The sequence below is a fragment of the Hyposmocoma kahamanoa genome, unplaced genomic scaffold (genome assembly GCF_003589595.1).
Source record: "Hyposmocoma kahamanoa isolate Upper Pololo Valley unplaced genomic scaffold, ASM358959v1 93, whole genome shotgun sequence".
NCBI classification, from domain to species: Eukaryota; Metazoa; Arthropoda; class Insecta; order Lepidoptera; family Cosmopterigidae; genus Hyposmocoma; species Hyposmocoma kahamanoa.
Window position 1 is genome coordinate 2,732,495 of NW_020654810.1, and position 13,182 is coordinate 2,745,676.

Sequence of the window (13,182 nt, forward strand, 5' to 3'; positions counted from 1 at the left end):
TTCATTACCTCAGTTGTAGAGCGGTTAAGACCTTTAAATAGCGTACCTAGTCTACTTATTTCAAGTAATTTTATTTGTTTTTATAAAAAGAGCTTCCAGTTAGCAAACTATTATTATATTCACGGTATTGTACAGACGGCAGTTTATCAAGCTACACATTGACGGAACTTGTTTTGTTGCACAAGATGCAATTTTTTAGCAAAAATTTGAATGTTGACTATACGTAATCAGAAGTATCTCAAAATAATGAAAATACACGTTTAGTTTCGTATTTATTTATGTATTTGACATTGATAAACTGGAAACGATTACAGATATTATAACATTGCTACCGTAAATACAGAACGATAATTACTAGCGATAATGAAGCATGTTCACTAGTCATTTTCACCGCAACATTAACGAGAAGTCGCTGTTTTATTCCACATGACATTGGGTGCTAAAAGTTTAAGGAACTATTCAGACTCCGTCCTCATTTGACTTTCAACTTTTCAAAGGCTCGCGTTAAGTGACGTAACTTCGCTTTGGAACCGGAATTTTCCGGAAAAGACCCGGCTTTCGCTCGCTTCATCCGGGTGTTATCGCTGAGGCTAAGCAACCATCCGTCACTCGTTTTGCATTTTAAATTCATATAACCACATTTTTCCCGGGAACTTGTGCTTCGAAACTCTTTGTCGAAGCATCTCGTAATATCATGCCTTAGCTGTTGACATAATGTAACTTTAACACAACAGCTTTGGGTAAAGTCCTTTCAATGTCAACGTTGTCTTGTTCGTAACGGTATTTAGAACTTTTTTTGGAAAGCTTTTAATGTTGTTTTCCTTAATAACATCAAACCTTAGCAAATGCAAACACCTAATTGGTCATAGTTAAGGGTATCCCTGTTTGGGAGCTAGATACATCTTTGTACCTATTTTACTGTATTTTGCAATAAAATTATAAAGTTAATGTAACAAGTTGTTATACCTATCTGAAAACTTGTCGAAGTATTTAATTGACTGTATAATTAATAAAGTAGATGAAGTTAGTTAATGGCTGCGGCGTCACGTCACACAATAGAAAGTGAAGCGGGCTTGTGCCGGCGCATCGGGCGTTAGAAAGCGGCCAGCCCCCAACGACGACGACCGAACGTTCACGAAACCAGACTTGGCGCATTCTTTTGCGAGTACTTGCGGGTGTGAACTTCAAAAAACAATATTGCTTAAGGAATTCTATATATTACAGAGCTTCAAAAATCTGGAAAGATTTTTAAACAAAAATTCGAGTAATATACCTCCCAGTGAAATCCTGGATTAATTAAAAGTTAAGAGCAAAATATGAAAACTAAATATTTGTATTTACTTATGATTACGAAACTTTTCGTCTAAATACAATACCGTAGTAAAGTTATTACTAGTTACAATGATTCCAGTATTTCAGACTGAAGTATTATGCTCTCTATGTGTTCCTTGAAGTTTACGTACATATACTCTGCTTTTACCGATGTATGATTGTAAATTAAAAATATTTAAATTGTATCAAAAAATCAATAAATTCAAATCAGTGATTTAAACCTCCTCGAAAATACCTCGTTTATATTCCATCGACATACTAATTCGTAAACTTAGAAGACGTAGCGTTAACTCTTACTTTGTTAGTAGGAAACAGCATAATCAACCCCGACTCGGTTGTGCCCGCCGCCCCTTTGACATTAAACTTGTTTGTAGACCCCGACCCCACTCGGCCAGGTGGGCCAGATGGATGTGCGGCACACGATTGGCCCTTCATCGGTGATGTTTTAATGCCATAAGTGGATGCTACTTTATTGGTATTTGTGTCATTGTGTTGTTTACAATGCATTTTTCGAGTAGGCCTTGTTTTTCATTTCGTAATGACATGATAACTTCTTTATTGGTCCATTTAGACGGGATAAAGTCAATCATTGTTTCATAGATAAGTTACACTTGAAACCGACATATTGATTAAACTCTACAGTTCATTCGAAGGTACATTCCCCTGAGAAGAATAACTAAGATACTCCTAGGGGTTGCTCATTGTAAATAAATATTTGTGCACGTTTATCATTTACAATATATATATCGAACATCATAGATATAAGAGCTAAATTATCATGGATTGTCATGGATGTCACGGATTTTTGTTATCTAATACGTACAATTAACTTAAGTATAAAGTTTTTGTTGCACTATAGTTTTAAAACTCGTGAATGGCAAATTTTGAATATCAACCAAGCGTATAAATTTGCCCCTTAAATGAATTGTTGACCTTGTGAATTTATTCTTCGTCGTAGTGTTATGTTTGTCACTGTTTTTCATATATTAACAAAATTACTATTCTTCACATACATTACATTTTTATAAATGCATTGTGACGCGAGTGTTAATTTCATTAAACTTCTCAAAAACCTAGATTGTAAATTGCCCTAATCACACGTTTCTGCAGGACTAAAACTCGATTACTATCTGCGTGGACAGCCCCATAACTTTCTACGTTATTTTTGGTTATAGTGACCCTTCCTACCTACTCTTAAAGGGCACTATAACCCGTGCGCACACAGGAACCTTCTAAGTTCTGATCCTGAGCCTAGATCAACCAGTGCACAGGGATGTCGCAGACTGTTGTCGCTGACTTCATCCGGTTCTCAAGGGGTAGTGCCTCCGGTGAGCCGCCCAGGGTGCACGTACTCCCTATTTTCCAGATAGAAGAAACTAGAAGGATCTAGTCAGTCAGTCCTTGTCCTAGGTCCCATCTATGTCAATACCAAAATCATAAAATTTAGTTGAGCGATTTTGACGTAACAGACAGTTACTCGCAAATAAAATGTTAGTTTGGATAATTTCTTAATCGTGGTAAACATACAATAACCTATGTCCTGGCAATTTTATTCTCTACATTGAAGTCCAGACAAGGGGACGGTCGGTTCTTGACCTCATAATAATGTTCGCATGCGTGAATACACCTGCTTGTACGCACTGCGTTTAATTAACCCGTTAAGGCTTTAGTGTTTAACGACTTATAAATGCTCCTCTTTAACTGTATAAAAGTATTCAATGGTTGCGATTCTGTCAAATACAAACTAAAGGCAATTAATATTCAGTACATCTGTCCTGAGTTATCAATAAGAAAACTTTAGGAGATTTATTTATTTAGTTATTTCTCTACGGGTGTACAATTTATACTTATTGTAAGGAACTTGCCAACCTGGGCAGCAGGTTGTTGGCAAGACAATGCTCTTTTCAAATACAATATAAGTTTTTAATAAGAAGTTGCATTAGATACTTGTTAATTTTCTAAATAAATAAAATTTCTGAAAATAGGTAATTTTCAAGTTGGTTTCTCTATATCACATGTTCGCAAAGTTTTTGATTCACCGCCCACTTAGGCAAGATAAAAAATTTAAACCTTACTGCCACAAAAATAATTGAAAACACTTTATTTTTTATATTAACAACACAAAAAATCACAAGTTTAAAAAACATATTTTTGTAGTGTAGTTTATATAGATAATTCTAGTTGTTTTTTAATTGCGTTAACACGTCCTGGACAGCATCAACGCCCCCCAATTGCTTCCGAGGTACCGCCCCTCTAGGACTCTTCAGCACCCACTGGCGGCAGTGGGGACCACTTTGAAAAAGTATGCTCTATTATAATTTCGTTGGCAATTTTTATTGTTTAAGTATTCAAGTATATTATCTTGACATGCTAAATAATATTCTAAAATATTTAAATAATAAAAAATTAGGTAAAAAGTAATAACCTCAAAATTATCCATGGAACTTTAAAAAAAAAACTTTTTACTAAATAGCATAATATAAATACATTTTTTTTTTCATACAAACCAACGTTACGAGCCATTTACAGATCCCATATGAAAGTCACTGCTGACACGGAGTTGTCAAATTTTGACATGTCATTACAAATTTACTCGTGGTGCTAATACCTCTAAAATTATGTAATTGTCAAATAGACTAAGTTTTTTACAAGTTTTATCTGAAACGTCTTCTGTCCTTTTCTTTCCGAAAACACACGAAACAGATGTACTAAACTTAGCTTAGTTTGCGTTAACTCTAACTTACGCCAATGTAAAACTTAATTAGTCCGATTAGCTCCCTGAATGAAAACGATTAGTCTTGTTCAGTTAAGTTCGTGCGAAATTGTTCGCATTGTTTTGGAGCCGAAGTTAATTTGTAAGATGTTTTTATTTTGTTACGTCATTTTCATCTCGTCAACAATGTTAAGCTCGTATTCCATCTTAAATGCAGGTCGGTATTAAGATCAACTGTCTTTATTAATATATATCACTTGAGTGCACATCAATGATTCGTTAATTACGCGTCAGTTGTAAAAATGTTTGCTTATTAATAAAAGTCACTCAGAAATTAAGCTACGGCTTGAAATCGTTCTTAACTCCTAATCACTCAATACCGATACGCATTTAATACCGGACTTAGGGAGTTGTTTTGTAATACTGACCGTATTGTGTACTCTTGGCATCGCCTCTGCAAAAATGGTCTTTGAGAATTCTTTGAAATGTAAGTTAATATTGTAAAGTGGTGACGTGACCGAAATTTTCCTTGGTGCTTTCAAGGTTACGAAACAGCTCTTGTATTGTTGACTGTAACTTAAAGAGTTGCAATTAAGTTTCCTATACCGAAAACTTGCATCGTCTTTCTGTTTCTTGATTGTTACCAAACCCTAGTGAGGATTTCACATACTATTCGTCATTGTCACAGTTTGTCAAGAAATGGTAATAAATAAATATTAGACAAAATCACACGTACATTGTTCTGATCCCAAAGCAAGTAACTAAAGTACTTGTGTTATGAAAATCGGAAACAATGACGGCACCATGAACACTCAGACCCGAGACAATATAGATATCGAGTTCTTAGGTTTTCGTTATTGTTACACATAGGAAATGAAGCTACTTTTCCGGATTTAAAGCGCGTATATTTGTTTTTTCAAACAAACCAACGTTTCGGGACCTTTACAGGTCCCATGGTCACTTGTGACGATTTCAATCCGGAAAAATAGTTTCATTTCTAATATAGATAAGTTAGTTTTTCTACGTTGACCCGGTCGAGGATCGAATTGGACTTCCGATTGCTTCGGTTTGGATTGTTTGTGTTAAGTATTTCATAAACTATGCGAAATGGTAATGCTAATGTACGCGTAGAAATTCGTACAACTTGAAATAATTAGTTTAAGTGTAAGTAACGTAATTACGTACTTAACGTCCTCAATTGCGATGAGATTTTGCATTTAATTTATTTTGTGTACTAATTTTGAGTTTTCTCGTTTCAGACTGAGCTCTATGGCATAAAATGGCGTAAGCTGGTATGGGGCGAGACAAGTGGTGGCGGGGACGGGGAGGAAGGCACCGCTCCCCTAGCGGACCCTGTGATCAGCAGTTATGCCCGCTGCCTGGCTGGGGACATCCTGTGCGTATGGCGCAGAGTGCCCTCACCCCAGCCCACGGATATCTATGACATGAGCACCCCCGCCCCGCCACCCCTGTCCCTAAGAGCCGCCAAAGAACTGTGGATCTTCTGGTACGGTGAAGAACCGGACCTAAATGGATTGGTAGCACCGGAGTTGATCGCTAGCCGTGAGTATAAATTTCTTGTATACAATTATCACTTTAAGAGTCTTAACTGTGCAAAGCGGACTGTCCGCGAGCGGACGAAGTGATGGATGGCTCTACGCACCCGCGTCGCACTGAAGCATAACACACTGTACCCGTCTGTCACGGACGTCCGCGTAGATCATCCCCGTCGTGCTATTAGGGGACTAACTCCTATATTTTTAAACTATACGAAGTCAGATAATGCAGAAGTATCTTTGTTGCATAAGTAGCCGACAAATTTGTGTTAACAGCATTTAGCAGTAAGCATGTCATCAATGTTGTGATTTTACTATCGTACTATATTATAACACGACAAATTGCTGCTAAAAATATTACAGAAGATGAAATTATTCCTCATATATTCTTTGATAATCTGTGGTAGCCTAATGGTTTGACCTTTCGGCTCTCATGCGGAGAGTCGTGTGTTCGAATCCGGGCTTAGCTGGTTTTGCGAAATTTTATTTGATATTAACATGAGCTTTTCGGTGTACTAAAACATCGTGAGGAAATATGTACATATCTGCAAAGTAATTTAATGTGTAAAGTAGTGATACGACGGAAGTGTCATAACAGAAACAGATGTCAAAAGTAAATCTTAGCGGAAACGGAAGCGGATGCGGAAGCGGAAGTGTAAATACTATAAAGATATCAACGACATAGTTCCAAATAGGACTTGTTTTTTGTTCATAATTGGACATAGTTAAGCAAATTAGAACCAACCCACAAAATGTCACTATCGAGATAATTAGATTTTTGCGAAAACAGTGTGAAGAAATAAATAGGTAAGTTCTTTGAGACAAACGTGAGTTATGTGTATCAATGAGAATGATATAGGGAAACTATTATATTATATAGCAATAAACTGAAAACATTATGTATCTTTTTATTTAGCTAATGAGAACCATGTTCTAGTTTTCGTAATGAAAATGCTAAAGATCTACAGTACTTCAGTACATGTGACATGGATTCATTTAGCGTATTTAAAAAAAATACATTATATGAAGTTAAGTAGGATGATTCTTTTTAGCTATTAAAAAGTTACTTGTTTAGGGTTGGTACCTTGAAGGACTATTATTTTCTCCGTTTTGGCTTGGTATATTGCCAGGATCTTTTGTGAGCGGGTAAAGGACACGTCTGGTGTTCTACCTAAATACATAACTCAATTTCACTCGAGGTGTGGGTTGGTTCTTGTTTGCATAACTATGTCCAATTGCACTTTGCACAACACGAAACTGTGTGTCCATTGTGAAAGTTGTAAACTTCTGATTAAAGTTCCGCTTTAAAAATTGCGGAAGCAGAAACGGAAACAGATGTGAAATAGCGTGCGGAACTTCCGCAGTTGAGGAAGCAGATGTCTGTTGAATCACCAGTGTGAAGTTCCTAATCCGCATTGGGCCCGCGAGGGAACTACAGCCCAAACGAGACGCCTGTGCCCAGCAGTGGGACTACATATAGGCTGACTATTATTATACTTTAATGTAACATTCATACTTTGATTCGGAAGATTTACAACTATCAGCTTGTCTTATCTGTTAACAAGTTAGCAATAGCCAAATTGCAACACCAAGTTGCTCTCGAGCCTCTATAGTCTGGTTTTTTGAAGACGGAGTAAAATGACATTTGTTGAGTTGCCAGTTTTCATAAAAGTTTCAATAGTTATGTACTTGTTATCGATAGTTTCATCGATAGAATGTGAAAAAAGAGAAAATTGTGCCAAAAAATGACTGAATTGTGATTGTTACGACGTTCTAACAATTACTAATTGCGTTATTGCCTTCTCTATTCTTATTGCGACAGTTGACCTACTAGTATCGAGATCAATTTTTATTATTCATATACATACATTGTAATAAGAATAGCCGGATTTGATTATCTATATTGAATTAAAATGAAAAGCTTTAAGGGCGCGTTCAAATTAGCCGCTGTTAGCTTTGAACGCGCCCTAAGATGTGTCTCCTCTTTGTATTTTTCATAAACAGACTTCTAAATAATAGTGTACGTATGTATGAAGTTACAAAAATTTACAATTCAAATGAACTTGTGAACTGTAATCGGATGAATAATTGGTCGAGAATGAAATAAGTTGGGCTATTTATTCCCTGGGCGTGACCCATATTCAATCGATAGTCGATAGAATATTTATCGACTGAAATCACTAACTGCTCCTAGTGGGTAACACTTTTGTTCAATGAACTGTCTTTTTATTCCGTCTTCAAAAAATACAGACCGTAGAAATGCCTTGTACGTTAATCCGATATTGTAACTTAGTAACGGATTATGCAATAACTTTGGGTTATATTATTGATTGACGTTCTGGTTGGTTCTGTTTCTAAGCAAGACGTTGTTTACTGAAAACTACGCCAGAGTTATCGGTATATCGAATGTAAACACTGAATCAAAATTAATTTAAGGTTTAATTCCGTTCATTAGTACATGGTGAGACCTACGTACCGTATTACAGTAAGCAACTTGAGATGACATAATTCGATTGTCATACATTCCCAGCAACAATAGCTCAAGTTAACAGCTCGTTAGCTCCGCGATAACAATTACACGAAAGATTAAGATCGCACCGTCACGCCGGGAACATTGTTCCCTGAGTCTCTACGTTGTTAGGGAAAACGGGAAGGAGTTAGGGGGCTTTTGGGGGCCTAGAGAAACTGGGGCTGGGTGTTAGAAGGGATTGGCGCACTTATATATATGTGGTGTCAACTTGTGACGTTTTGTATCTGGTACAGACATGCGTGAGATACGGTTACATATATTTTATTGTGTTTAGATTCAAAACTTAACTGCAATAAACTTGTTAATGTCACAATCGTTTTTAACCACAAGACAAAACGTACTATACAATCATTTTTATTTTTTTTTATAAAAATCTATTTTCCTAGTTTCATTAAAACCCTTTAGCGGAAAGTGGGTTAAATCCGATAAACCGGATTCATTGACCCCCTAATTTGCCACCCTTAGGGGTGGAATGTTTCCTTCAAATTGAAATGGGACCACTACTAAGGTGCCCTAAGTTCAACAAAAAAAGAATCCTCGATATCGGTTCACAAATGTCGTAGAAAACGTGAACATTGCATAAAAAAACAGTCTTCAAACAATCATCTCTATGAACTAGTTTATTAAATAGTAATAACCTGCAGGCTAACCTAGCAAGTTCAAAAGACACCCCGCTATCATTAATGTTACCATTAAAACCACCGTGTCTATAAATTATCTGCTAAAAGTTTCACTTTTAGTCGGAAATGCTATATAATGCCACTAATGTTTACGCGGTCACTCGGTAGTTTAGTCAGGTGATACGTGCTGGGGCCTCAAAATTATTCTGAAGTTGTTAATCCGCCACTGCAGTCTTGTCAGGATTTCTCACCATCGCACGGGAACGTGGTAGACGTGATTAATGTAACGAAAGGTCTTTGAAACGTCGCCTCCAGCTGGCGACACGCCTCGGTCATGAGTTGTGATTCCGATTTTCGATTCATTGTTGCAAAATCTTTACAATCAAAATCAAAATTCTAGAGTTTGCAGACTAAAATCAATACCATTCATTTAAATCAAAACATCGATAAACTAAAGCACACAAATGAGATTCATTTGTTTCAACTTAAATTCTAGTGGGATCTGTTTCAACCTTATCATTCTCTTCACACCTTCTGACGTTGTTATACTAAATAACACGGAACATCAAACTTGTCCTGCGTGCTAAGTCTACCAACCGTAGAATAACTTTATTAGACATGCAATACAATAAGAAATATCAATAATTCAAAATGCCTAATGACTCAGCTACAGAGGATTGTGGAGTACACTCGATGCACTATAATACCGGACCTCCCCCCGCCCGTCATTTGGATCATTAGTGAATGTTTTGCGATTTTTTTTAAGTCAGTTTGTTTTTTGATTACATTACATAAATACAGATTTCCACCATAAACCTACAAATTCTTTCCACTTTTATCTGTAATGGGTAAGACGGCTATCAGAACCAATTTGTCGACTACATGGTGAGGTATCTTAGGTTATCGCCTGTACCTTAACCAAAACACACAAGACTTCTGAAAAACACACAAGGTACAAATTATAAGAAACCTTCATCGCAGGATTGTGTGTCAAATAATCATTGTAAACATTTTCGTCTGAGACACTTCCTCTTACAGCAGGAGGCACATCATTACGTGTTCTTAGAAATACATGCTACATTTCATAAAGCACAACACGTCGTCGCGTAAAACTCAAAATTTAATATCAGTATTGTAAAAAAACCACAAAAAGAACGTGTCTGGAATATACCAAACTTTTCGCACGAAAACCCCTTACTACTTAGAGTTGTAGTCTACTAAGTTGAAGAGGCAGTACTAAAACTCATTTTCTATGCGAATGGATAATGTTACACATAAAGGTTTGAACGGCAAAGTTTTTGAGAGTCGTTTGCATAAAACTCCCCACTGAGCATTTTTATAAGCTTGCTTCATTTATAACATGCCTGGTACAATTTTTTACTTCGCCTCAACCTGTGGTAGCCTGTAGCGAACTTAGCACGTTTTTCAATAGTTCAAAACTATTTCGTTACGGTGTTTTCATTTACTGTTAGCGAGAACTATTGGTACTAAATATCAACAAATGTACTGTACTATAAATATAGATAGTTAGAAATTAAAGTAATGGTTTAGATGCCGCCACAATATTCAGTCAATGTACATTCAGTTCATAATTTTTAATTTATATATTAGTTTGACGAGCTCTATAACCCCGAGGTTAGCACTTGACGATTGCTTGATGTCAAGGTCCCGGTAGGACCAATTTCCGGTTCTCAGAGTACGTGGAATTTCTTAGTTCGAGACCAAGTGCTTGATAAAATTGTCTGTCACATAATATTCTTTACTCATGTTTTATACAGGGCGTTCCACGGCTATGCCACACGGAGGGATAGTACCTTTAATACCCGCCAAATGTAAAAAAGTATCAATGTTGTTCATTTTCCTGAACAAAATGTCAAATTAAATGTTAAATTTTATTCATGGTCTTCTTTTTATTTTAGATACTATATTATTTAGAAGAAAACAATCCTTATGATTGAGGCTTTCGATCAGTATAGTAAAATTACAGGTTTTATTTTTTTCACATTTGGCAAGTTCGATTCCCGGTTCAGACAGGCGAATATTTAAAAGTCTGAATGCAGTTGGAATTGTTTTTAAAACCAAAATGTAGTCTTCTTCCATTAAAATTTTCTATCTACAGTATTTAAGGTACCTACTTTCCCCCGTGTGGCATTGCTGTGAGGCATGTATATTCGATCTTTATTGTTCTGTATTGATTTGTTTAACATTATTATGTGTATGTTGTGCATAACATACTATGTATATATAGAAACTCGGAGGCAGACCGTGTTCGCAAGCAGCGGTCGTGAGAAAGAACCTTGCTCATAACTTTAATACCCGCCCGCCCAATCCGCAGGGGCGGTGTCATCAGCCTCACTAGGGCGCCGCCTCGCTGCCTCGTAGCTTTTTATTTCTTTTCTTACTGCGGCCGGCCTTGCTTTCATGTTTCCTTTTATTTTGTTCCGCATTTTACGGTACTGTATGGAAAATTTCTGCTAATATTTTTGTACTGATATTAAAAACCGTATTACATTTTGCTATTTCACATAAAGTTTTTTAGGATATAACAAAATAAAAATTAAACAAAAATAATGCATGTGCCACCCCTTAAACATTGACAAAATTCCATTTCTTATGAAAAACGGTATACATTTTTTATTTCCTTCGTTTAAAAAAAAAAAAAATTATTACTATATCATTCTAGCAAAAAAAAATTGTTGCTTTCAATTGTGCACTTCACATGTTTAGATGTAGCTTGTATCGTCGTTCCTTCTGGCAATGAATAATATTCATAAACAAAGGATCTATACAACGATTAGTAGAGAGTGTTTGAAGTTTACTATAGTTACATATTGTACTCTGCTTCCATTTCGTTGCCTTAGAGTGAAAACTTCGCTATTTTTACAAGACTTATGAAAGCAAAATTTACAAATCTCTTGCTTAAATTTTTTTTTTAAGCCCCGCACCCTGAACAGTAACTGAAGGGGAACCCTGTATTGCGAGTGTCGTGGACACACCGATAGATAACCACAAATTACACCCAAACTGACTAGAGAAATAAATGTAAGCCGTACAAATATTTCTCCGGTCCAGAAATGGAACCCGGCGCTGCAGTCCAGCATGGTAACCATTCAACCACAGAGGCAGTATTATTAAAGTAAGAATTAACTAGAGATGAAATAAAGAATTAAGAATTTAAGTAATAAAAATGCTAACCAGTAACATTAATGTGTTTACTACCATTTTACACCACATTGTTACTACGTCCTGAATAATTACATAAAAATCACGACTACTTCTAACTAGGGAAACCTTCTGTCGCGGGTGCCATGGATACAGACAACCACAATTTACACCCAAACTCACGAGAGAAATAAATGTAGGTGACCTCTGCGTGGCAGATCAGCAAGGTAGCCGTTTGGCCACGGAGGAAGTTAATGCTTGCAACCTCGACACTCATTAACTGTAGACACGTAATCCATCTGTTCTTTTTCAACCTTTAGTCACCCACTGCTGAGTGTAAGCCTCCTTATTTGCACGCCGTTCTCTTCGGTTTCGGGCCATTTGAATCCATCTCTCTTAGTTTACCTTGACTATATCGTCCTTCCATCTAATCTTCTGGCGGCTGACGCTTCCGGTACCGGTCCTCGGTCTCCACTCCAGCACATCTGTTAGCTGCCATAGTTACGACAAAAATGCCAGTTAGACGGACCATATAAAGTAAAAATTTAAAATGAAACGTTATTAGTCAATGCAAAATTAAAAAATACACACTTGCCTTTGAAATGAACAGATCTCCTGTGATTGTTAACTAAATTCATGCCTTCTTATTTAAGTGAGAGTTATAAGAGTAAATCCGACGACATAAGAATATGTTTAGACCAGTACATAAGTGTGACCTTGTCTACATAATATCTGTAACTAAAAGGAAGCCGTCATTACATAAACATAAAGGTCAACGTATTTCGAGAGTTTAGTAATGTTTTGCACGTCCTGAAACTGTATTTTAGTTGTAAATAATTATTTTAACGTAATGTAAATATTGTATACGTTCTAATTTCAACACTATTATTGCAAAGTCTAAATTTTCTGGAAACGCCCACGCTCAAATGTTTCTGAAGTTTAACATTCTTTGTTTCTATTTGACTTTAATTAATCTTCCAATAATATTACGGTTATTTCACTTACATCACTCTATAAGATATTGTTGTCGGAACATCGAAAGTGTCCAATCAGAGATAACTCTTTCAGCTAATATTTCACATACTCTGTTGATTGACATTTAGTGACGTCCTCACGTATTCACAAACTTTCTGATAAAAATGAGTCTTCTATTGTAAACCAGATTACGAAACATTTTCATTACCCATGCCTACATAGTTGATTGTGGAACAACAATCGGAAAAATGAAAGAATACAGGTCAATACTCTGTAGTCTGTAACAGACGCAGA

General features: G+C 36.3%; 1 protein-coding gene across 1 annotated transcript in view; it reads left to right on the top strand.

Annotated features, from left to right (window-relative positions):
- LOC113237615 (mediator of RNA polymerase II transcription subunit 13) overlaps window positions 1-13,182 on the top strand; it is a 107,653-nt gene that overhangs the window by 10,405 nt on the left and 84,066 nt on the right. Inside the window, exon 2 of the mRNA XM_026474211.1 lies at window positions 5,305-5,608. Within this exon, the coding sequence (XP_026329996.1) occupies window positions 5,305-5,608 (304 nt within the window). The remainder of the gene's footprint in view (window positions 1-5,304; window positions 5,609-13,182) is intronic.